We start from the raw sequence: 26,466 nt of genomic DNA, 5'->3' as shown, positions 1-26,466 counted from the left end.
ACAGTTTATAGACATGGTGAAGAAAACTAAAAAGTCAACTTTAATTTAAACAATGCAAAATGGATGCTGCTTGGCTCAACAGAAACGTAAACAGAAAGCAGCGTAAACAGAGCTCCATCTCTCTTCCAGACTACGTGTTTAGCCAATGGAAAGAGGACACTTTCTTCGGCTACCAGTACCTTAATGGTGTCAACCCCATGTTGATCCGCCGCTGTTCAGCCCTGCCAGACAACTTCCCTGTCACCGATGACATGCTGAGCCTCCAGGGTGGGCGGACCTTAAAAAAGGAAATGAAGGTGCTTTGTTTTTTTTTGGGCCGTCACTGTTAAAAATAACAAACTTGTGTAAAAAATACTTTAAATTACCTATTTAGAGTAAAATACTTGAAAGTAATTAAAGTAAGTAAAACATCGCTAAAAAACGGTAGTGACGCACTCACTTACTTTCAGGACCCCCCCGTAGCCCGCACCGACTTCTGCCTTGAGCAGTTAGCTTGAGCACCATGGTGCTTCCTGAGTCTTGGGACGCTCCGCCTTCCACTCACCCGATTGGACAGGAGGAAAATCAGCTCCAAATGGACAAGTCGTGTAGAGCGGATAAACGCAAGGTCTGCGCGACAAGCGGAAAAATCCACTCTTGCGTGAATCCACGCATTTGCATTGACAAAGCATTGGCAGATTCTGCCCCAGAGGTAAAATAAAAGTGCGGTGGGAGCGCGCCCTAACCAGTTAAAAGTTCATAAAATCATAAAAAATACAAGTAAATAACTAAATAAACCTAAATCGCACACATACTGTATGGGGCACTAAGGCCTCTATTCAGGCGCGAAGTTGCTAAACACACTAATATCGGATTTAGGACTAGGCAAGGGGTGTTCCCCCGCAAAAGTTGGTATTCTGGAGCACCTCCCTTACCCGCTAAACACCTGCGCTACCCGTTACATTATGCATAGGTGTGGTTTGGGCGTTACAATGATAAAACCAATATCCGTGCCAGAAGCCATTGCCTTTAAGAGAAGACTGGGCTAGCCGTGATTCCCAATCCAATATACGTTCTCCTATCTCCCTGTCTGCACTGTTGCCTGGTCTGATTATTATAAGCCACATTGGGCTTGTTTTCCTGCCGGGTCCACTTGGTCACGTATTTGTCGGGCTTTGGGTTGGGCTGGGCTAGGCAACAAAATACAACTTTTTTTGGTTTTTTTTATCCAAATACATTTTTATATTAATTAATTTGTAGCCTATTGTGTTCACAATAAGCAACTTTTCATATTAGTCAGATCTGGAATAGTATATGAAAGCCATTTAAAATATTTATACTATTGGAATCTTACACACCTGCTGCTACCAAATAATTAATTACATCGTGTTGCGCTGTGACCAGCGCGACGAGAGCGCTCCTACAGGCAGCCATGGACCTCCAGCTGGTCGACCACCGGGCCGGGTGGTGGTACACAGTCACATGACATACAGTAGCATATGGCTATAAATTGGCCAGTTTCAGGAAAGGTCTATATGTACTCACGTTGGCTGTTCCATTTCCACCATTCTAAGGGATTCCAGGGGTGTGTAAACATCTCTGAAGTAGCTCCATTTAGTTTCCTCTGAAGTGACGCAGTTACTGTAACTTACATCCAAGTATTGTCCCCGTTCTCTTTCATCAGCCACCTTTGTTCAATAATCCCGAACAGAGCTACACTGTAAGTTTACATCAATCATAGCCTCTCAAACCCAAATACAGTGCTGCGACACGTAATGTCCGTAATCTACCTACCCAAAATAACAGACATACAAGCTATCAACACGCTGCATCATGGCGTGTCGACAGCTTACAGATCTGTTATTTTGGGCAGCATAAACAATGAGGCGCGATTGAGCCGTGCATGAGGCGTGCGGCGCGCCACGGAGTAGCCTATACAACACTTAACCGAATAAGCTCTAACATTACATTACGTGGTCAACAACATAGACTAGACATGTAACTTGCTTGTAGCTTTTAATACAGTGGTTCTCAACCTGTGGGTCGGGACCACCACAACAGAGCTCACAACGCCAGGCAATGCGAGCTTGTAGATCTGTTATTTTCACAATATTTATCTGTGGAACCGAGTCAAACTAAATGGGAGTCCCCCAGTTCAAATATGGTTATTTTGGGGGGTCGATGGCCTGAAAAGATTGAGAACCCCTGCTTTAATGCAGTAAACATGAACGTAGTGTTTACGTGGGGAATATAATAATAATATAATATATATAATATATAATATAATATTCACCCAGCTGGGTTTAACAAGACAGCGGTGCAAAATGAAAATGCGACGTTTCCTACACGTGCTATCACAGATGATCCGATCATCTTATAAAAAATGTAAGCATATGCCAAGATAACTGAGACTATATAGCTGATGCTGAGCTAAACATAATAATAACATCGAAACAAATGAAGGGCAGATGTCGGAGTTTTTTTCTTTTTCTTTTTTTGTGATGAGTTTTTGATGGGTGCTCGTCATTTCTCCTGGGTGCTTTAGCCCCGAGGCACCCACAGTATCGGCGCCCTTGGAACCGAGAGGTGAATCAGGAAACTCTGGTGGTTCTATCAACATATTTTGGCTAAATGCTCCAGTTAACATTACTAATGTGTGCACATTGAACCACCTCCATAGCTTTTATTGATCGTAACGTTTTAGTTCCCGGGGGGGGGGACTATTTTTATTTTTGCCGTACAGAGCTAACAAAAATTGCACAAATAACTTGCGAAGAGATGACTGTCAATGACCGGCACAATTAACAAAATAAATAATATGCAATGGCTAAAACAGGCCATATCCTTAATAGTTAAATTAACGAAAATAGCAAAAAAGCTTGTAGATCAGCTATTTTGGCTATTTCTGGAACATTATGTGAACATTAGAATTGATTTTTAATGGGAACAATTCTAACAATTATGCAAAAATAATTGAAATTAGCTCAACTAATTGCAACCAGGTGATTATGTAATACTTGTGACAGGGCTATATGAGTGCAATGTGAAGCAATACTAACATTGTTAATGTTTCCAACAGAATGGCAACATCTTCCTGTGTGACTATAAGTGTTTGGATGGAGTGGAAGCAAACATCATCAACGATAAACAGCAACACCTGATGGCTCCACTAATGCTGTTGCACTCAACACCTGACCACAAACTGAGGCCCGTCGCCATCCAGGTGAGAACAAGCTTCCAGACTGAAAAATACAACCATATACTTTATACACAGCAGCCGTACTGGAAAGGAGTTGGGCCTCTTCCTTACTTCCGTAATTAGGTGTTATCAATGATACTAATGAAGGCTCTGTTCCAGTGTAGCACAGTGGTTCTATCATTATTTATATATTTTTTCAAGGACCCCCATAACTCTGAGAATGTTACGGGTCCATTTGGTTCCAATTGTACATTCTCAGCGTTACCATGAGGGTCCCTGGACCCCAATTCGAGACCCCCAGAGTGTTTCCAGTGAGCCAACATGCACAATATCAGCACCCTGACTCTGTTTGACCAGAATGGAACAGCGCCTTCATTAGTATCATTGGTTTGGGTGCATTTCGCCTTTCCGACATGTCGCCTTTCCGACGTTAACGAACCCTATACCTAACCCTAACCCTAACCCTAACCGCACGCGGAAGCCACTAGTCGGAGTGGCGAGATGTCGGAATGGAAGGAGCACCCCCATTGGTTTCAATCAAGGTTTCAAAACACTCCACAAACCAATGGGTGACATCATGGGTGACTCGCTCCATATTTTATTTTACAGTCTATCTGTGACTGTGAGACGCGACCGGCCCTTTCCCACCCGATCGCTGTAACATGACTACACCCTAAGTCACTGCGTCACATTCCAGGAGGATAGCGCTGCCCGGCTTTCCTCCGAGGTGGAAAATAGTGCCCGGCGCTGGCATTGCCTGGGGTGGGGCGATAACTTACGATTATTTCGCTATCGGTACATAACTCGAACGGCGGTGCCTCTCGTTGCTCAAATCCGCTTGAAACGGTGCGCCTCTGTCGTTGTAACAGTTTTTGCCTAACTACTTCCTAACTTAATATTAGGGGTTTTAGTCTGTTCTCACCAAGTGGGCCGAGTGGTCCACCTCACTGGGGGGACAAAAACTATGCCTAAACCTAACCTTAATCCTAATAAAATAATTTGCTCAAAAGCGTTGTGGCAAAGCGTTGTTTGCCTGTGAGACTAATGCTTTGTTCACACTTGCAGATACAAAAGATACAAATATTTAGCTTAGTTTATCTAAGTAGCTTTTGTAGCAGCTACAAACGTTGGATGTAGCTTTGTAACTTCATGTCGCTGGCTTCCATTGAAAAATAATGGTAGATTGTTCTGTATGACGGATAAACAATCCAAAAAAAGTGTCAGCAAAAACTGTCACATCAAACTATTTATTTGGTGATGCTTCATTCATACAGGGTGATGCTTGTATTTCTGGTAAAAACAAAACAAAAAAACAGAAGGGCAAAAAAATAAGAAAGAAAGAAAGAAAGAATGAAAGATAAACAGTAACAACCTTGTTTTGACAATAATTGTGTAACTTCATCACCATATAATATTTGTGTTCTGTGTAGAGATACTCACAAACAACAGTTTAAATTAATGTGAATTAATAACACCAAATAAACAGGAGCTTTACTCCTCACATACACAAAGAAGCAGCCCATCATGTCACAGATGCCAGGAAATTGAGTATGGCTTGTGGATTTGAGCCAAATGTAATGTAATGTAATTTCATTTACTGTAGTAGTAAGTTGTGACAGTGCCTCATGTTGTTCCTTACAGTTGAAGCAGAAGCCATCAGAGGACAATCCTATCTTCTTGCCCACTGACTCCCAGCATGACTGGCTGATGGCCAAGATCTATGTAAGAAGTGCCCATTTCAGTGAACACGAGCTCAACGTTCACCTGCTGCGCACTCACCTGCTGGCAGAGACCTTTGCACTGTCACTCCTAAGGAATGTCCCCATGGTCCATCCTCTGTACAAGGTACAGCTATCAGAATTCTGTTTTTCTTGTGCAGCAACACAACCAAGTAATACTATCAAATCCAGTTGAGATTATGAACACATTGACTTATGTCATATTCACATCCTAATATACAATAGAGAGTGCGTGCCACTTTCTATTGTGCGTGGCTGTCTGCCTCACCAGCCTGTTGGTGTGTCTGCGTCTCCAACAAGTTAGGTCTGCGCATGCGTGGCTGTCTGCGTCTCCAAGCTGTTTGTGTGTGTGGGTCTCCAACAATTTAGGTCTGTGCATGCATGGCTGTCTGCGTCTCCAAGCTTTTTGTGTGTGTGGGTTTCCAACAAGTTAGGTCTCGCTTCACTTCCTGTTTGCATGTTGCAGTTTGCTTTCGCTTTCGAATTGCGTGTCGACACAAACACCTGTGTTGCAATGAACGCAGGGTTGGGAGTAGGGATGCACCGAATATTCGGCCACCGAAACATATCGGCCGAAAGAACCGAAACATATCGGCCGATATCACCGAAAGACACCGAAACAATGCTATTTTCAAAAAATCTTTTTAAAAACTGGGATAAAATCCGGGATAATCTTATTATATAAATATATAAATGTTTACATTTTACAATCTTTCAGCAGTCAGTCTGGAATTAATGTATGCATTCAAAAGTGCTTAATAAATGTTTTATGGACCCATAATAGTGATTATTATTTAAGTTAAGTTTTGACATAATCATGTATTTTGCCATAATCAGGTAGCTGATCAACATTGGTAAACAAATAAATTAATTATATATATTTATCATATTCGGCCTTTCGGTTTTTGGTTTTCGGCCAACTGTTTTCTATTTTCGGCATTCGGTTTCGGCCAAGAATTTCCCATTCGGTGCATCCCTAGTTGGGAGGGTTACTTTTAAAAAGGAATCCCCTACAGTTACAAGATACTTGCTAAAAACGTTTTTTTGCTCCCGATCCGATCCCGATCTTTTGATTTTGAGTATTATATTTAAAAATATTTTTAAATTATAATTTATGCATGTAGAATTTATTTTTATCATTTATTGTGTAGCAATAAAAGACAGTATGTCTCAAAACACTGGCTGACAGTTGAATTATTGCCAACAAAATAAACGTTAATTAAAGAAATTAAGACAAATATTGAATCTCTGAACATTGGCTTGCAGTTATCGCACATAACCAAAATACAATAATAATATTAGACTTGTCATTCAGGATGGAAAATAAAGTTGTCCTTTTGGGGAGAAGTGGAACTTAGAAGTCATTTAAGTTTAGCGTGAGGGAGAGGGTCTACTCTGATTACTACAGCAGGGGTCCCCAAGGTTTTTTAGCTAAGGGAGAGATGAAGCAGGGACCCCCACTACATATTGTATAAAATTTGTGTTGCAGATTAAACCTTTTCATAGATTTCATAGATAGCTTCATAGACTTGTTTAACAGCACTGTCATCAGTGTATTTATCAGACATGTCAAACTCTCAGTACTTAGTAAAGTTGAGCCTAGGCTCTGTACTTGGTCTGCTCTTTTCCCCTCTACCTCTTCTTAAGTTCCCCTCAGAATATAGGGATATTAGGGTTCATGTGGTTAATGTAAATACAAGAAAAAGGTCCTATCACGCAAAGATTTGGAGACCCCCCTGTAGTAAATCTGAGAACCCCCTAGGGGTCCCCGACCCCCTGTTGAAGACCCCTGCTCTACAGGGAAAGACTTGATATCTACACTACAGAAAACATTCAGTTGGACATTAAACACACACACACACACACACACACACACACACACACACACACACACACACACACACACACACACACACACACACACACACACACACACACACACACACACACAACTGACATTAATTAGTGCTGTTGATTGCTATGTGGTCAAATGCGCATACAGGCTCAACGAGCCATCGTTAACCAGCTAGTGTTACACAGCTGACTGCCAATATGCGCATTTCTGTTGAAAACGCATCACTGACAGGCTGATGAAGGCTATACATAGACTAGATAAAATAAATAGAATATACCAAGTTACTATCAGAACCTAGTAACAATCAGAACCAAAGAAAGACATTTTAATAGATTATAGTTCCTTTAACCAAACCATCTGATCAGTTTAAGGTTAAGAGTAAAGGCTTTTACGCAGGAACATCACTGCAAAGAGGACGAAAAAGAGAGCCACGAATAACATCTGAAAGAGAGTCAATCAAAAGTAAGCCCTGGGCAGTGCTCAGTGCTGTATTTCCGAACGGGTGCATTTCGCCTTTCCGACATGTCGCCTTTCCGACATTAACGAACCCTATACCTAACCCTAACCCTAACCCTAACCGCACGCGGAAGCCACTAGTCGGAGTGGCGAGATGTCGGAATGGAAGGAGCACCCCTTTCCGAACGCACCCCTAGTATCTGTCTGCAGTGTTGCCTGGTCTGATTATTATAAGCCACATAGGGCTCATTTTTCTGAAGTTGCTTGTAAATAATGGTAGAACGGTTGTGAGCTTGTAGATCGTCTATTGTCAAATAGCCAACATATATAAATATGCACATTGTTTAATGGACGACATATATAGCTTTGAAGTGCTCGTGTGGCCTTTTATAGTCGCTTCTTTTGGGTTTGTTTTCATAGACCTGGTTGCTTATTTCTCTCGCAAAGTCTGGCAACACCGCTCCTGACGCAGCAGCAGCCTCCACTGTGAGGATTTTACACAGAGAGCTGCGCGCTGCGCTCAACTCCAATTAATTGCGGTCTGTGCGGAGTGTGCGTTCTTGCAGGTGGTTGTTTGGTGTTATAATAATTTATAACTTGTTTGTAAAATTAATGAGGGGAAGGGGAGAATGTAATCCTCCTGTAACGCCTGTTACAACACCCCCGTTACTGTAATCCAGATTACACATTTTAAAATGTACTCTAAGACGTTACCGTTACTTTTTTTTTTACTCTGATTACGTAACGGCGTTACATGTAATCCGTTACTTCCCAACCCTACGTCAACACGCTCTGCTGTCTCTGTGTCTACTAGATGGGAGCCCAGCGCAGAGGCTAGACGGAAGGGCCACGCAGCGGCCCGTACCTCTACTAGCAATACAATTATAATGGGTATAACATTGACTAGAGGATACCATTATCATGACTCAATCTCTCCTTTTCCCTCCTCCTCAGCTTCTGATTCCTCACACCCGCTACACTCTGCAGATCAACAGCCTGGCCCGAGGATTCCTGATTTCTGAGACTGGATTTTTTAATCAGGTAAACACTGAAATCAAATACTGAAATACTCTTAACGCCAAAGTCTCTATCCCCCTGGGTCACAGCATTATTTTTTCTCTTGAAAATCCCATAGGGGAATCTTAGGCCTAGGCTACACGTACATGGATCTTTTTCTAAACGCACATTTCTGTGTGCGTTTGGGCCTTTCAGCCACACGCAAACGGTGTTTTTGGCCGCTAAAACGGATATTTTTGTAAACGGATAAATAAGTGAAGGTTTTCCAAAACATGCGTTTCAGTGGATCTGTGTGGACATGTAATCCGGAGATTTTGAGAAACTATGACGTCATCGCACATTCGCACATGATCATTATAATAATAAATAATATAATAATACATAAACACCGGACCGCTCATGGTCATTATAATAATAAATGAAGAGAGAGAGAGAGAGCAACGCTTACAGTCTATGAAACAAGGCACGCTCATTTATGGCAAAATAATGTCATAATTAATAATAAGACAGTGGTGGGAAAAGTAGCTCATTCACTGTGTGAAGAAAACCCTCTTTCTCTGCGCCGAGTAGCGCACACGCACCCGGGTTGACTGCGGGGTCTGTCGTCCTAAAACACAATCGCCCCGGGTCAAAATCCAGCGACCATGGAGCGGCCGCTGGTGGCCCGCTCAAAAGGTGCGTGGGGCGGGGAGTTTTGGGACGAGGACGACCGTTCCGGCTGCTCATGGAATGAATTGATGAAGTAAAACTCATCTGTTTGCGTAGCCCTGAAACATGACTGTCACACCATGACAGTCGTGCCGTGAGTCCCTGGTTTATAGGTGTGTTTTTTACAATGGCAACTCTCACATGTACATAAACGTTCAGATTTCAAATATAAAGTACTTACCCCTGAGCCACGGACGTTACAAGGCGATCCGGACCGCGATAAGTACCCGTATCTCCCGTATTGTTCAATAAAAAGCATTTTAATCCGATCGCCAGCCATTTTCTCCCAATTTTCTCCGATGCTTTCAACCATGCAACACTAATGGTTGGGAGGTGTATTGCACTCTGATACATTACCAAAAAAAAGAAAAGAAAATGGCCAGCGATCGGATTAAAATACTTTTTATTGAACAATATACGGGAGATACGGGTACTTGTCGCGGTCCGGATCGCCTTGTAACATCCGCGGGGGTAAGCACTTTATATTTGAAATCTGAACGTTTATGTACATGTGAGAGTTGGCAATATAAAAAAAAACGAACACCACTATAAACTAGGGACTCGGCACCGGTAATGTGAACGGTACACATGGCTACTGTTTGCGCTGCAGCTGCGCCCTAATAATGTTGTTTTCGTTTATGTTCACGTATGCTGTTCACGTATATGCTATTAAAAATAATGCAGCTATTGCAGTATTGGGCCTTAACATGTGATTACAAATGTATATGTATTTATATATAAAATAAATGTAAATATAAAATCTGATATAACATTGAAACTTGCAGCTGATCAATGCGTTTCTGCCTTTACGTGTGGACAGGGATTTGTATTTATCTTTGTCATGTGGACAGGGATTCTTTTTAAAACGAAGGACTAAAAATGTCCGTTTACAAAAAGATCCATATACGTGTAGCCTAGGCCTTAGATCGCGTCATATAACAACTGTGTTCCAGAAATAAACTAGAAAAAGTGCTCCTCGGAGCACAGGTCTCCGCCAGGTCATGTAGGTTAGTGTGGGCCAGCAATGTTTGGAATTCACCAATCAGGCTGGAATTTGAAAAATTGGAAGGATCAGAAGGATCCGTCTTGATCACTTGAATAAAGAGATAATATGTACCGATTTGCGTGATGTTTGGACATTTGTAGGAGTAATATCAAAAAAGATGTTTTGCAAAAATCGGCCTCCTGTTGACTCTATAATAGGGCAATGTTGAAAGGGTGGCATTTGTTCCTCAACATGCAAATGTGCGTGCAAACGGACGCTACGTTCATGATTTGCGGCATTTTGTTCAAAACGGGCCACTCCTGCAAACTTTAGATGTCAATCTTAGCCAATCAGGATGGAATATGAAAAATCAAACAGATCTGTCTTGATCACATGACAGATGATGTGTACCTATTTACGTGAAATTTGGATAAAATCTGAAGGAGTAATATCAAAAAATATGTTTTACATAAGTCGGCCTCCTGGTGGCACTATAAAAGGCAGATGTGAAAAATGCAGGGCAATGGTTTTTCCTTGGCCTCTAGGGAGTGCACAAAGTTTTACACAGATCGGTGCAGATATACAGTAGGTGAAAACACGCATCAACCTGTTATAGCGCCACCAAGAGGCTGATTTGAGAAATTTTAAGTGGCATTTCTTCCTTGGCCAAGTGGGAATGTACATGCAAAATGTCATGGAAATTGCACGCTGTGTTCATGATTTGAGGCATTTTGTTCAAAACGGAGCATTCCTGCATTTGGAAGCCATTCTTAGCCAATCAGGATGGAATATGAAAAATCTGAAAGACCCGTTGCGTTTAATGACTATAGAGATACTGTGTACCACTTTGCGTGACGTTTGGACAAAATGTGCAGGAGTACTGTCAAAAATGTGTTTTGTAAAAAGTGGCCTCCTGGTGATGTAAACTTTTTATTGAACAATATACGGGAGATACGGGTACTTGTCGCGGTCCGGATCGCCTTGTAACATCCGCGGGGGTAAGCACTTTATATTTGAAATCTGAACGTTTATGTACATGTGAGAGTTGGCAATATAAAAAAAAACGAACACCACTATAAACTAGGGACTCGGCACCGGTAATGTGAACGGTACACATGGCTACTGTTTGCGCTGCAGCTGCGCCCTAATAATGTTGTTTTCGTTTATGTTCACGTATGCTGTTCACGTATATGCTATTAAAAATAATGCAGCTATTGCAGTATTGGGCCTTAACATGTGATTACAAATGTATATGTATTTATATATAAAATAAATGTAAATATAAAATCTGATATAACATTGAAACTTGCAGCTGATCAATGCGTTTCTGCGTTTACGTGTGGACAGGGATTTGTATTTATCTTTGTCATGTGGACAGGGATTCTTTTTAAAACGAAGGACTAAAAATGTCCGTTTACAAAAAGATCCATATACGTGTAGCCTAGGCCTTAGATCGCGTCATATAACAACTGTGTTCCAGAAATAAACTAGAAAAAGTGCTCCTCGGAGCACAGGTCTCCGCCAGGTCATGTAGGTTAGTGTGGGCCAGCAATGTTTGGAATTCACCAATCAGGCTGGAATTTGAAAAATTGGAAGGATCAGAAGGATCCGTCTTGATCACTTGAATAAAGAGATAATATGTACCGATTTGCGTGATGTTTGGACATTTGTAGGAGTAATATCAAAAAAGATGTTTTGCAAAAATCGGCCTCCTGTTGACTCTATAATAGGGCAATGTTGAAAGGGTGGCATTTGTTCCTCAACATGCAAATGTGCGTGCAAACGGACGCTACGTTCATGATTTGCGGCATTTTGTTCAAAACGGGCCACTCCTGCAAACTTTAGATGTCAATCTTAGCCAATCAGGATGGAATATGAAAAATCAAACAGATCTGTCTTGATCACATGACAGATGATGTGTACCTATTTACGTGAAATTTGGATAAAATCTGAAGGAGTAATATCAAAAAATATGTTTTACATAAGTCGGCCTCCTGGTGGCACTATAAAAGGCAGATGTGAAAAATGCAGGGCAATGTTTTTTCCTTGGCCTCTAGGGAGTGCACAAAGTTTTACACAGATCGGTGCAGATATACAGTAGGTGAAAACACGCATCAACCTGTTATAGCGCCACCAAGAGGCTGATTTGAGAAATTTTAAGTGGCATTTCTTCCTTGGCCAAGTGGGAATGTACATGCAAAATGTCATGGAAATTGCACGCTGTGTTCATGATTTGAGGCATTTTGTTCAAAACGGAGCATTCCTGCATTTGGAAGCCATTCTTAGCCAATCAGGATGGAATATGAAAAATCTGAAAGACCCGTTGCGTTTAATGACTATAGAGATACTGTGTACCACTTTGCGTGACGTTTGGACAAAATGTGCAGGAGTACTGTCAAAAATGTGTTTTGTAAAAAGTGGCCTCCTGGTGATGTAAAAAATTTGGGGCAGAGGTTCTGAATTGGCATCCAGGCATGCACAGTTGTTGCGATGAAGCCAACAGTGCCGGAGATTAGCTGGTCACCGGCGGACGGACACACACACACACACGGACGGACGGACGGACGGACAGACAGGGTGCAAAGCATATTCTCTCGACATGCCTTTCGGCCTGGCGGAGACAACAAATAAGCCAGGAAATTTTACTCATACGGACATGAAACATCAACTGATGGTGAAAAAAGTACTACTTTATCCACAGGTTAAGATTTTTTTTTTTTCTCCAAACACAGACGTTATGAAATGTAACTCAAAATCATAAATGACACAGAGCCACATACCTGACAAAATTGCCCGGGTGGTTTGTGTATTTTTTGATTTTTTGACGCGATCTAAGATTTCTCTATGGGATTTGCAAGAGGAAAAATCACAGCGTTACCCAGGGGTAGTGGGAGTGATGTCAGGACTTCACTCCCACTACTTCAGGGCAGGTATAAAACCCTTTAAAACCGGGAAAGCATCTGTGTCATTTTAGATTTTAACCACTTTAACCATTATTTTAGACTTTGCAAAAATAGCAGATATATAAGCTCATATAGCTATGAGCCTGTATGCGCTATGAGCTTGTAGATCTGCTGTTTTTTTAATCTTTGAATTTTATAGATTTTTAAAGCAAACATTTTAAACTCAAATCTTTGCTTCTGGGGGTCCCTGGAACATTTTTTTTTAAAATGGGAGTCTGCGTCCAAATACATATAATGTTGGGGGTCCTTGACATGAAAAAAGTGTGAGAACCACTGATATAGCAAGATACGTTTTTTTTCAGAAAACTGTAAGGATTTAGAAGACATTTGTAGAATCGGCCCGCAGGTCTTATAAACCCTACTATACTTTGGGGGACAGGGGTCCCCCACGGGTCTATACTTGGTCCCATCCTTTTTTCCCTCTACATAAAATCTCTTAGCTGAAAACAGCCTATATACAAGCCTATTGCAGCCCATATACAGTCTATCTACAGCCTATCTACAAGTTGCACAACTTGTAGATCTATCATCAAGTTGTTGGGAACAAATGTTGGAATGCTCTCCTATTTTCCTATTATAAGTGTGATTTTCGTCCAGTTTGCAGCTTCAGGTGGAAAGGCTTTGAAGACAATCCTGCAGAGATCCACGTCCTCATTGACCTACAGCTCTCTGTGTATACCTGATGACATCAAGGAGCGTGGCATGGACTCTGTACCAGGATTCTACTACAGGGATGATGGGCTCAAACTGTGGGCCATCATTCACAAGTAGGAACATCTGATGATTCTGCTTTACTAATGTCCCATGAATATCAAGCCACTCTGGAGAGCCCCCTGAGTGAGAAATTGTCAAATGTTAAAGGTATAGGCTATAAGAGATTTTTATTTGTTAAAATAATGGTTAAATAGCTCTACACAGTATATTAAAATAAAACGCATTCTATAGAGTGTTTGTTCAGCAACAGGAGTCTCCATGTCTCTCCAGCTCTTTATTAAACAGAAAATGCATTTTCAGGTTGGGATACCAATTATGTTCAATTATGAGAGAGATCCCATACAGGATACAGAATAAACAAGAGGGTTTGGAAGTGATGGCACAAAGAAACAAAATTGAAACTGGAAGAAAAATATATATAAGCTTATACATGGGTACTATCTCTCGATTGGCTGAAAAAAATAAATAAATAAGAAAATGGCAACCCACCTGAAAATGTATTTTCTGTTTAGTTTATCACTTACCCTACTAAGGGATATTTCACCTTTAAAAAGAAAATGTGGTAATTTTATCATCTACTCAGGCTTTTGGGAGCACCCCGGACAGCGGACAGTTTCTAAGTTGCTTGATTCTATTTAGATATTTGATATTCATTTTATCAGACACGCCCCCTTCCTATACAAACCCACTGTAACTTCAAACTCCATTTTAACCATGTTAGATTAATCGAAAACACCCGTCCTTGGTTCTGGTGACTGATATTGTCCTTACCCACTGAGCATTTTTTGGTCTATTAGACGTCTAAAATACGTCTAAGGGGTAGGCTAAAACAGGGTTATAATTGGTCTACTGGTGAAAGTTTTTTAGCGGTCTAGGCTTAGCCTAGACGTTGATTAGCTGTTTTTTAAACGTCTATTTATAGACCGTCTATATTATAGACGTTGAAATGACGTCTATAATATAGACGGTCTATAAATAGACGTTTAAAAAACAGCTAATCAACGTCTAGGCTAAGCCTAGACCGCTAAAAAACTTTCACCAGTAGACCAATTATAACCCTGTTTTAGACGGACGTCTAATAGACGACTATTGCTCAGTGGGTATAATTGTCCTTATAATACGTGAGGAGACCATGTTTTTTAATTGTTTTACTTTTTTCATTTATTTTGATATTTTTTGGGGAAAATACAAGTACTGTAGCCTACAAGTGTTTTTTTATGAATCTAACATGTTAAAAATGGAGTTTGAAGTTATAATGGGTTTGTAGGAAGGGGAAGTGTCTGATAAAATTAATATGAAATATCTAAATATTGAATCAAGCAAACTAACTGTCTGGGGGGCTCACAAAAGCCTGAGTAGATGATAAAATGACCCAATAAAAACAAAAAGTGAAATATCCCTTTAACTCCTGGCTAATTGATAACAAGCTATCTATACAGCTTGGAAAACACTAGGCAATTCTTTTTGGTTCCAAATACAAATGAAATACAAATACAAATACTGATTTGAAGGTTAAGCTTGTATTGATTGAATACTTGTTTACAAGAGTATTAAAAGTACAGGCAAAGGTTATGCTTAAAGGATTCCAAAAATGGGTCTCGTTTCCAATGTTGTCCATATATTGTACTCAATGAATCAGTAATACATGCATGCAATACAATACAATCTATACAATGGTAGGGAGTCGAGAAACTTAATGTCTTTTGGTATTTCTCCTGTCACCCAATCAGAATCAAGAATAAAGGAATGGGACTATATAACAGTACTTAAACGATATTAAAAGCCTGATGATGAGGTCTATGTGGTGTTGATGTTGTGTTGCATTCATTTTGTGTTGTGTTGTGTTGTGTTGTGTTGTGTTGTGTTGTGTTGTGTTGTGCAGGTTTGTTGAGGGAATCCTCGGCTGCTATTACAAGACTAAAGCTGACGTCCAAAAAGACAGTGAGCTGCAGATGTGGATTCAGGACATCTTTGAGCAAGGGTTCCTTTCCCAAGCAAGCACAGGTACGCTTAGGGGCCGTGCACACAAAGTGTTTTCTGTCTGCCATGCATTTCTATGGGCGGTGCAGCCTTCCTCTTCCCAGCGCCTGAGCATGCGCTTCAACACTCTCTCCGTCTGCCGTTTTTGACGCCCTGGTCACTGCTATTTTGATCCTCGTGGTTGTGTCTGACAACCCGGTCATTTACGACCCGACGTTGAATCTACTGTATATCACAACCATGAGAAGTCAGCTGAGCTATTAGTGTTAATAACACAGATGACAGGACATTCGTAGTTTCAAACGTTGCAGGTGTCAATAAATGATGCTTGTGAGCATTTTATAGACATGATATCCAAAGTGCCCCCTCCGCTCATAAAACACTTTGGGCCCTATCTTGCGCGCCACTATCCCGAAACTGTCGCCAATTTTTACTTCTTTTGAAAGACATTTTGAAAAACATTGTGAAATAGTTCAAATAGCCGATCTACAAGCTTACAACGTGTCGATGTAGATCGGCTATTTGAACTATTTGAAAATGTTTTTAAAAATAGTAAACCATTGCTAAAAAACATGGCTAACATTGATTGATTGATTTATTGATTGATTGATTGATTGCTTGATAAACAACAATGTACACAGGGAATAGTCAAAAGGATAAACACAAAAAAGCCAGAAGCTTATTTCCATCGTGGTCCTGTTGATCTTGGTGTGGGTGTGGGCGTGCGTGTGAGTATCTGTATGTGTATGCGTGCATGTGTGTGTGCTTATGTGTGTGTATGTGCGTATGCGTGTGCATGTATGTGTGTGTGTTGGGGGGACGGGACGGTGGGGGGCGAGCCCTATTAAACAATGTACCTTTAGGTCGCATTGGTAGTGAGCCATCTCTTAAGGGAGTACTTGAAACCAGTCATGGAGCTAGTGATCTTGATGCCTGTGGGTAGTTCATTCCATGCATCTGTTACAGTGTTGCAGGAATGAACTTTGGCCCATCCCACTGCTAAATAGGTGAGGCACAAAATTTGTGGAGCTTCCTCTGGTTGAGTACTTACAGTATGTACTGTGCTGACCTTGGTAAAATATACCTACAATATTATGTATTGTAGGTACTTAGGTGCAACATTGTGTATGATCCTGTGGACCATACACATTTTTATTTCGACTAATTATGGAGTCGCCAATTATGAATGTGGTTGGAGAAAAAAATGTTTGTTGTGCTTAGGACCCCAGGAATGATACGTATACAACACTTTCAAGATGTTTAAAAAAAAAAAAAAATCAAAATAGCAGATGTATAAGCTTGCAGCGTGGCACGAAGTGACGTGCTGTTAGCTTGTAGATCTGCTATTTTTTAATTGCTAACACTAAAATCTAAAATGACTCAAATGCTTTCCTGGTTTTAACAGATTAAAATGGAAATAAACAGGCTTTCCAAAGGCATGCAGGTTATTTCCAAGAATAATTGTTACAACAGAGAAATATTCTATCGAACCCAAATTTCGGAATGTTTTGTTTGATGTTTATTATGATTCTGGTTTGGATATATGTAGCGATGAACTTCACGTAAGGATACTTTTAGATATAAACATAATGCTTTTGAATAACTACGGCATGTCAACAGTCTATGCGTAGGTATTGTACTTTCATTTGTATTATGTTCCTGTTACCACAATGCTTCTATACCATTATTAGTCTGTAATTACTTGATTCCTTTGACCATCAACTGTTTCCTCTCATGTTTTCTGTCCACACTCAGGAGTGCCTAAACGTTTCAGCTCAGTGAGTAAGTTGGTGAAGTTTGTCACCATGGTGATATTCACTTGCTCCGCCCAGCATGCTGCTGTCAACTCTGGACAGGTGTGTCCTTCTAGATTCCCCAGTCATAGAACCACTGACTGACAATACAGACTGTCATAACCACTAATTGACGGGACAGACTGTCATAGAATCACTTACTGACCAGACAGACTGTCATAGAACCACTGACTGACCAGACAGACTCTCCACAGGAAGTCTGAGTTCTGCATGGAAGCTACATACTGTATTGTTTGTATTGTTTTACAACATGATGGCTTTTGATGACAAAATGGCTGCAGTTACGTACATGGACTTTATTTATTCATTCAGAATGAACTCATTCTGAACAGAGATTCATACCCAACTGTTTACATGAATGAACCTGAATAAAAGTATTCCTTGTTTACATGACCCAAAGCATTCATTCGGAATATCATTTTTGACATGCGCAAAGTGGTTCCTGCCTACGCCCGGGCATGGACCAGTGGCCGCCCGGCTCCACTACCTGGGGCAGAGCTTCCCCTGGTGGGCATGGGGAGGAGGCAATAGCCCCCTTGTACCTCCGCAGCGGAGGCTTGCCGGCCGTAGGCGAGCCAGGAAGCGACGCACCGACTCCTGCCCGGCAGCGTTATATGCGGTGCGAGCCCACGTTCCTTTCTCAACGCCGTTTTAATGCGAAAGTAGCAGATCTACAAGTTCAGACCAGTTTATTTTTTGTATTGGTACCAGACACGGTAAAAGCCAACAACTTGTCACATTTCTCATGTAGGCTACCTTAATTTTATTTAAACAAAAAATGTTTTATCTGACTGAATAGATTATTTTGATTATAAGTTCCCATTTCATGTCAAGGACAGGTAAAGATTGTTTCTCCATCACAGGCTCAGATCCTCAGAGCGTCCGTTCTCCGGGACAAGCCTTATTAAATGACGCTATAGAATATGAATCATTACTTTTTTCCCGCAGGAGCGAGCGCTTCTCAGCACCAACCGTGGCCGACGCATACAGAGACATAAATAGACTTATGGAGTCTTTGAATTATTTTTTTACTACATACAATATTTTAAATAAAATAAAATAATTGGCCAATTCTGACAGCACTACTAAGCACGGGGAGGCATGCGATAATCCGACAGACCTTTTCTCCGACTATGTGGCATCCGCGTGCGGTTAGGGTTAGGGTGCGGGTTCGGTTCGGGTTTAGTATTGAAACGTCGGAGCGCTGCGCTGTCGGAGGAATGCGCTGTCGGACTAACGTACTGCACCCCTAAGCACGGACATGTGCAAAAGAATGCATGTAATCCAAACAGAGAGGAGTGTTTGGGATAAAGTGTTTATATGGTAAATTCCGATTGGTATATACCGATTCAAACGGTATATACCACCCCTCCAAACCCGAATGAAAATGTATTCTGATCAGACCGGAATGGAATATCATTTTCCAATTGAGGTCTTTACATGAGGATCTTTATTCTGAATGAGCAGTCATTCTGAATATAAGTGGAATATTCCTGTCTATGTAACCATATATAGTGAGATACGACCAATATCCCTCACCTCCCTACTTAGCAAAGTAGCAGAGAGTTTCATCACCCAGTGGACCCTCAAAGACATACTGCCCCAGATCGACAGTCAGCAGTTTGGGTGCCTACCTGGACGGTCAACAACCCATAGCCTCCTGGACCTGACAAATGACCTATACAGATCATTGGACAAGCCAGGAAGGATCTGCTCTTTGGTCACCACAGACTACAGCAAGGCATTTGACCATGTGGACCACAGCCTCGCCATCACCACGATGCTGAAGCTCGGCCTCCGACCATCTCTGGCCAGGTGGATAGCAAACTTTTTATCGGACAGATCACAGTCTGTGCGCTACCATGGATCCCTCTCGGACAGTGAGAAAAATAACATGCGGCCTCCCCCAGGGGACGTTGCTAGGACCTTGGATTTTTATAGCTTACATCAACGGTGCAGCTAAAGATGCAACGGCCAAGCGCTGGAAGTTTGTGGATGACCTCAACCTCTTGGAGGTGCTCCCACTGAACGCTCCATCCATCATTCAGCAGGACCTCGCTGATTTGGAGAGGTGGTCCTCCGAGCGAAAAATGGTACTGCACCCAAAGAAGTGCAAAGTATTGCACTTCTTCACAACAAAATCCCCCCCTACATTCCCAAATCTAACAATAAATGACCTCGAACTCCAGAAAGTCTCAACCCTGAAGATCCTGGGAATCTATATCCAGTCCAACCTGAAATGGTCCGAACAGGTGGATCATCTCTGTAAAACAGCCAGCCAGCGGTTGTTTCTCCTCAGACGCCTGAAAAACTCCGCCATCCCACCAGACGATCTCGCCTCCATATTCACAATCTACATCCGACCAACCTTGGAGTATGCTGCTCCAGTCTGGCACTCAGGCCTTACTGGTGTTCAATCAAAGGCCATCGAGAGGGTCCAACGCAGGGCGGTGCGGATTATCTTGGGCAGGGATTTTACATCTTACAGGAATGCCTGTAGCCGCCTAGGACTCCCCTCCCTCAGCTCGCGGCGCGAGGACTTGACCAGGGCGTTTGCAACCTCCCTCCGACAGTCTGACCACTTTAGGAGCTGGCTTCCACCTGAGCGAGGCGACATAAGCCGACGCCAAACCCGCTCCTTAAATGACCTTGACCTGGCCTTCTGCACAACAGAGCGGTACAAAAAAAGTGCCATCCCCTACATGATCAGACTTTTAAATAATTAACTTGACTGCATGTTTGTTGCTTGTTTGCCCTTTTATGCTTTTTTTTTTGTAATGATGTACCCACAATTCAGTCTTTGATCCAATCTATGATTGTATCTATGATTTCTACTTGTACATCTCCTTTTAGTCTCAAATAAAAACTGTTTACTACTACTACCACCACACACACATATATATATATATATATATATATATATGCATACATGCATACGTACACACATGCATATGTGTAATATCTTAATCCATTTCTATTATTATAGTATGACTATGGTGGTTGGATGCCCAACGCTCCCAGCACGTTGCAACGTCCTCCTCCCACCACTAAGGGGAGCTCAAGTGGGAGCAGCATGTTACATACCCTTCCTGATATCCGCACTACGGTCCATGGCATGGCCGCCCTGTGGCTGCTCAGCAAACAGTCCACTGACTTTGTAAGTGTCCCTTCCTTTATTAAAAGCCACCTTATAGATAGTTGCGCACTTGTCGGCTATTTTGGCAGATTGTAGGATAGGGATGCTAGCGTAGGCTATATATTATGACATCACAGTGAAAATAACCCAGCCAATGCAGCTTTTAAGTTCTAATCTTCTGAGGTAAAATGTATTTATTGTAGCTATTGTGAATACACACACTGAAAATGTGTTTATGTACCTGTATATAATACCTTATAATATATGTTTCTATTTCCTAAGGTTCCTCTTGGCGATTATCCAGATCAGCAATTCAGTGAGGAGACTCCATTGAGGCTCATGGCCCAATTCAAAGAAAACCTTAAAGAGTTCAGTGCAGCTGTCCATGCTAGAAACCAGCCTCTGAAAGTCCCATACACATACCTGGACCCACAGCTGATAGAGAATAGTGTTGCCATTTGAATTTGATTGACTTTATTCTCAGGAAGTCGTTCACTATGGAATAACCCCCCAGGTAGATGTGCATTAGGCCACACCCCATTTGATACATATGTTTTCCTTTCTTTATGTCTGGGAACCCAATCTACACTGTGAAATCCTCAGTGATAATTTAACTTCCATTTGTGCTCTATTGGAATTACAGACCTCTCCTCCCAACAAGTGGCACTACAGGACACACACACACACACACACACACACACACACACACACACACACACACACACACACACACACACACACACACGTTGACACGTTTAAACACTGTTAACTACTTAAGCCCTGTTTTAATAGCTGATCGACAAGTTCACAACAAGTCACATAGCAATATGTTGTGAGCTTGTAAATATTCTATTTTTGATGAATGTTTGGACATTTTAGCTTGTAATGACACAGCAGAGTTAACACTTCTCATGCTATTACTAATTTCATGGAGATGCAAGTAGTGTCATTAGTTGGTTAGAGATCATTGATTGCGTAAAGTTCTTTAACATTATTAATTTAATCACCACCTACCTGTAGATGGATTGTAGGCATTGCCGATGTTAGTGTGGACTCTCTGGTAAACCAGAGTGGTTCTAGTGTCAAATGGTCCAACATATCCATCACCGAACCCAGCAGAGAAGCCCACCTTTGGTTGGTCTGTCAAAACAGAAGCATTATCATATTATTTATATTATTATAAAAGCTTAATATTATTCTACAAATCATCAAATTAATGAAGCATCGCGTTCATGCAGGGCACAGGAGTTAAACACGCCTCAGCTGTAATCGGCTGTCAGCTGATTGTTTACAATCAGTCTTGCATTCTACTATCCAATCACAGCTCCAATCAGAGCTCACAATCTTAACAGAGCGGCACTATGTCCTTTTTGTTTTTATTATTAATACAATATAATGTTGTACTATCTGTATGGTAGAGTATGTTATAACATTGGGGTGGTTGTATTTTGTCTCCCTGCTCTCCTATTGAGACATTTAGATTGTGTCAAATGTCAAAGGTCTTAGACACAGGATCTGACACGAACAACATAAAATGTATCCCCTGAGCAAGCAGGCAAGCTCTATTAGCTCAATGGTAAAAATGTCAGCACTTGCACAGGAAACCAGGCTCAAATCCGGGGTAGAAGAGACAGTTACATAGTGCAGCTTTAAATACGGCTTCTCCATTCATTAGATCTCTGCTTCTCTTTCTGCTTGCCACACGTCTGCTGCTGCTCCAGCTTCCTCCTCCACCCCAGCCTCCACCTTTTGATCAGAGTCTGGCATAGGCTCAAATACTATTGTGATTTTATGTCGGCTGACTTAAGTCAATCTGTCAATGTATTGCTTAGGCCCGCTCTTGTATACCTGCGCTTGCTTAGTGTTCCCTGGTTTTGCTTAGCATGCTGCATAGCAATATTTAGGGAACATCTTAAGAGCGGAGCCATTAACGCCACGTTTAACTGTATGTGTATTCCATTTGTTGCAATAAATCGACTTGTTCTTGAATCTAGTGTTCCTGAATGAATTTATATTATTATAAAAGCAAATTATATACTATTAATTATCAAACTATTTATATTATTATCAAGTTGCAGTTAGGCAGAGAAACCTTCCATATCTCAACTTTGTTTTGTTAATAAACTAGAGGGTCGGGGCGCTGCACGCCCCTATCCGCTACACGGTGCTTTGTGTTCGTTGGTCTCTGTAATATATAAAGCCATAGTAGGAGATGTTCCCAATGGAGCTATGCCCAAATATGGAGTGTGTTGTCTGACCTCAGCACTTCCTCTCCAGGGGGGTTTGTATATATATAGATAGGGGTGACTTCAGCGGGGGACAGGAAGTGCTGACTTTTCTCAATTGTATATATACTAGAGGGTCGGGGCGCTGCGCGCCCCTCCCCCCTAGCCGCTGCGCGGTGCTTTGTGTTTGTTGGTCTCTATAATATATAAAGCCATAATAGGAGATGTTCCCAATGGAGCTATGCCCAAATATGGAGTGTGTTGTCTGACCTCACTTGGGTCTCGTTGGGCGGTTATATAAAGCCATAATAGGAGATGTTCCCAATGGAGCTATGCCCAAATATGGAGTGTGTTGTCTGACCTCACTTGGGTCTCGTTGGGCGGTGGTCGGCGATGACGCTAAGGAACAACATGGCCGACTGTAATGTTGTGAGTTTGTTTTGGCCGCAATTAATTATGCTGCGAGGGGGCAGATGTGTGCTGAGCAGTATGAAGTGGCCTACAGACTGCGCGTAGTAATTCTGCACGTTGTGGCGTGTCTTGTTAGTGACATTGATATGTTGTTTTTGTGTTTAGTCCCACACAGTGGCAGGTTTTTTTTGGGGGTTTTGGGTTTAGAAATGTATATATAGATAGATGCCCTACTTCATCATACAAGAGTGTCGCACACAAACAGTGAAAATAGCTGATCTAAAAATATAAGGTTTCGACCATGACAGCGACGATATATGATCCTACTATGATAAATGCAAGAACCGTCCGACCAACCCAAGTGCCGTACCCGGTGTTGAGTTGGTTGGATATGCGGTTGTCCAGTAACTGCAGATGAGGCCGACATGCCCATATATAGGCATATAATGGAGATCCGGATGTCCAGAACCATCATCTGACCGATATGACCATATATGGGCAGGGCATTCCCATATATGGGCATATACTATATTGATGACATCAGGGATTTCCATATATGGGCATAAAGGGACACAGGGAGACAGATGCGTACAACCGGTACTCTGACAACCGGTACAACAGGTATTATATAACGGGGTGAGGCTTGCATTTACGACTTGCATATTTGATAAACATATACCTACTGGGGTTAGGGTTGGTTACACACTCCCTCAATGGCAGTCAGCCCCGTTTCAACAGCGGACAGGTGAGCACCATGAGCTGAAATCAATGGAACATATTAAATCAATCAATAATCAATAGTAATATTTAAATCAATACAGCACTCATATTCAGTGAAATGTTCCTGCAGTGTAATTTCCCATGTGGATTATATGGATCAACCATACAGCAAATAACGTTATGAAAACACGATCTGATCTCTGAGCTCAATTGACAGACTTATATAGCCTGGTTCCAGACCATAGACCCTGCCCACTCTCTGAGTGAGCTCCTCTTGGTCTGGTGTCATAATGTGAGCCTATGGCTTTTCACGGCCGAAGAAAAACCTGTCAAATCAGAGTCGGAGGTGGGGGTGGTCTAACAACAAGCCAATCAGCGAATATCTGCTAAAACAAGCTGTGCAATGACGTCAGACGTAAGCGGATCCGTGGATCTCTTGTGATTGGTTTAGCGAAATTTGAATCCCTCCCCCCTGGTAATCGCGGACACTGCAGCCAATGTCAGACTGAAGCTTCACGCAGCTTCAGGCTGATAATCAGGCTAAGACTTATAAGTAAAACACCAAAGTAGTTCATCCACAAACAGGCGGAGTTGAATATTGTGTTATGAGCTTGTAGATACAGTAGGTGCCGGTGGCCAGTGACTTTGACCAGTTTCACTTTCAAAGCCTTTGCATCATGCATGTCAAACAAACAGAATGCGGCACACAACACCAACGGTTTTGATAATGTGGATTGTGGCAGTTAAATGGTGGATTTGTGGATAGGACTCTATGAACAAACTTGTTATATCAACAAAACACATCACATTCTGTTTGTGTGACATGCATGATGCAAAGGTTTTGAAAGTGAAACTGGTCAAAGTCACTGGCCACCTATTGTATGCTATTTTCACTAAAACCTTTTTTGGCAGAATATTTAGCTATTACAACATAGACAGAATTGGGACACTAGTAAAAAAGAAAATTAAAAACCTTTGTTTTTGCCTCTGGGGGCACACCTTTTTTGTGTGAAACAGGAACTCGGGTTTCATAACATGTTTTATAGGCAGTTAGTGGTGACAGATTTTGCTGTTAGTAGAACCTGTCTTGAGAGATTATAGGGTTCATGTGGTTAGCAATCATCTTCTCTGTGCATTAAAATAAACCTGCAGCTCACATGACAACCACTGTACCTCAACATAGTGTACAAGTCAGATCCACACATACACATTACTGTAACACACTGAGTTGAAGAACCACAGCTCCACCACAGTGAATGCACACAACATGCTCATGTCATACAGTTTACAACCTGCAGAGGGCACAAGAGGACTTTGGATGACTCAGATCAGACCGTGAGGAAGGAAAAAAGGTGATTTGAATGTATGGATGTACATAATGTGTGCCTTCTGCTTCTTGTACTTTTGAAACTGTTGCTTAAGATATATAAGAGGTTAACAGTATCATACCTGCCATACCTAACCCTATCCACTTTATGTATATCTTCTTTTTTTTGTTACTTCATTACAACCAGTAACCACACACACACACACACACACACACACACACACACACACACACACACACACACACACACACACACACACACACACACACACACACACACACACACATGAATAGATATTATTATTATTATTAAGTATGGCAGATTACAATAAGTGTTTTGCGGGCAGTGTATGGCAGGAACACTTAATAAATATTATTATTTGTCGTATCTGGCCATAACAACCGGCAGAAAATAGGGCCCTTCTAAACAGTCACAGTTCAGAGTCCGGAGTAGTTATTCTCAACAATCACTTTATTGTCAGAATCTTTAGCCATCAATACAATGGGATCAGATCGGTATAGAGCATTTTGTTCATATGTCCATTATATTCCATATGAACGTGGCGTCTGCGTGTAGCCAAATTTGCAGAGCGCCCCATTTCTCACAAAAACAAGTCAATATATACCAAAGTACACATAGGACACATTCTTTGTCTTTCAATCAATCACCAGCTAGCTTTGTCAGAACAAAAGACTTGGGCCAGCCCTGAACACACACAATGGAAAACACATCTGTCTGCTTACAGAAGATTTTTAACACATGAAATTATTCTCTTATCTCCTTATCTATTAAACTATAGTTCTTCATAAACTCAGGTTATGACATTATTATATAACATTTTATTAGCTTCGAAAGAAGCTCAAACATTATATATTCGGCGTTCTATGAATGATCTGAATAATTTAAGGTTATCGGAGGAAACACACACAAAATTTGCATCTGCATAAACTACAGCCTACCCCCGCATAAAGACAACAGTACTGTAGTCAGGCTTCCTGTGAACAAAAGGTTCAGCTCTGGGAACTGTTTGAATTCCCACTTAAACATGGACTCTATCGCTCTAGGACAAAAGGCAGGCTCTTGTCAGGGTGAGACCTGATTACCTTATCTACTGAGGGCTGAAGCCTTATTGACAAACCAGTCTAGTGAATAGTGAATGCTTTCTCAGCCCCTTGCCTCCAATCGGTCACAGTCTCACCTAAAAATCCCTACAAGTGTATTAACTAATAATACATGT

At 41.5% G+C, this 26,466-nt stretch overlaps 1 protein-coding gene across 1 annotated transcript; it reads left to right on the top strand.

Moving 5' to 3' along the window:
* Positions 1-59: 59 nt before the first annotated feature.
* Positions 60-21,007, top strand: LOC311041946 (polyunsaturated fatty acid lipoxygenase ALOX15B-like; the record flags this gene model as incomplete). Its single annotated transcript, XM_084052437.1, has 9 exons — positions 60-296; positions 3,059-3,202; positions 4,820-5,023; positions 8,183-8,269; positions 13,499-13,668; positions 15,498-15,619; positions 17,351-17,451; positions 20,396-20,566; positions 20,828-21,007. The coding sequence occupies 9 exons, from the start codon at positions 60-62 to the stop codon at positions 21,005-21,007; spliced, it is 1,416 nt and encodes a 471-aa protein (XP_083908563.1).
* Between the last annotated feature and the right edge of the window lie 5,459 nt (positions 21,008-26,466).

The sequence above is a fragment of the Gymnoscopelus microlampas genome (assembly GCF_963454915.1).
Source record: "Gymnoscopelus microlampas genome assembly, chromosome: 3".
NCBI classification, from domain to species: domain Eukaryota; kingdom Metazoa; phylum Chordata; class Actinopteri; order Myctophiformes; family Myctophidae; genus Gymnoscopelus; species Gymnoscopelus microlampas.
Note: the sequence above shows the minus strand (reverse complement) of the source record. Positions and strands in the feature narration are given on the sequence as shown.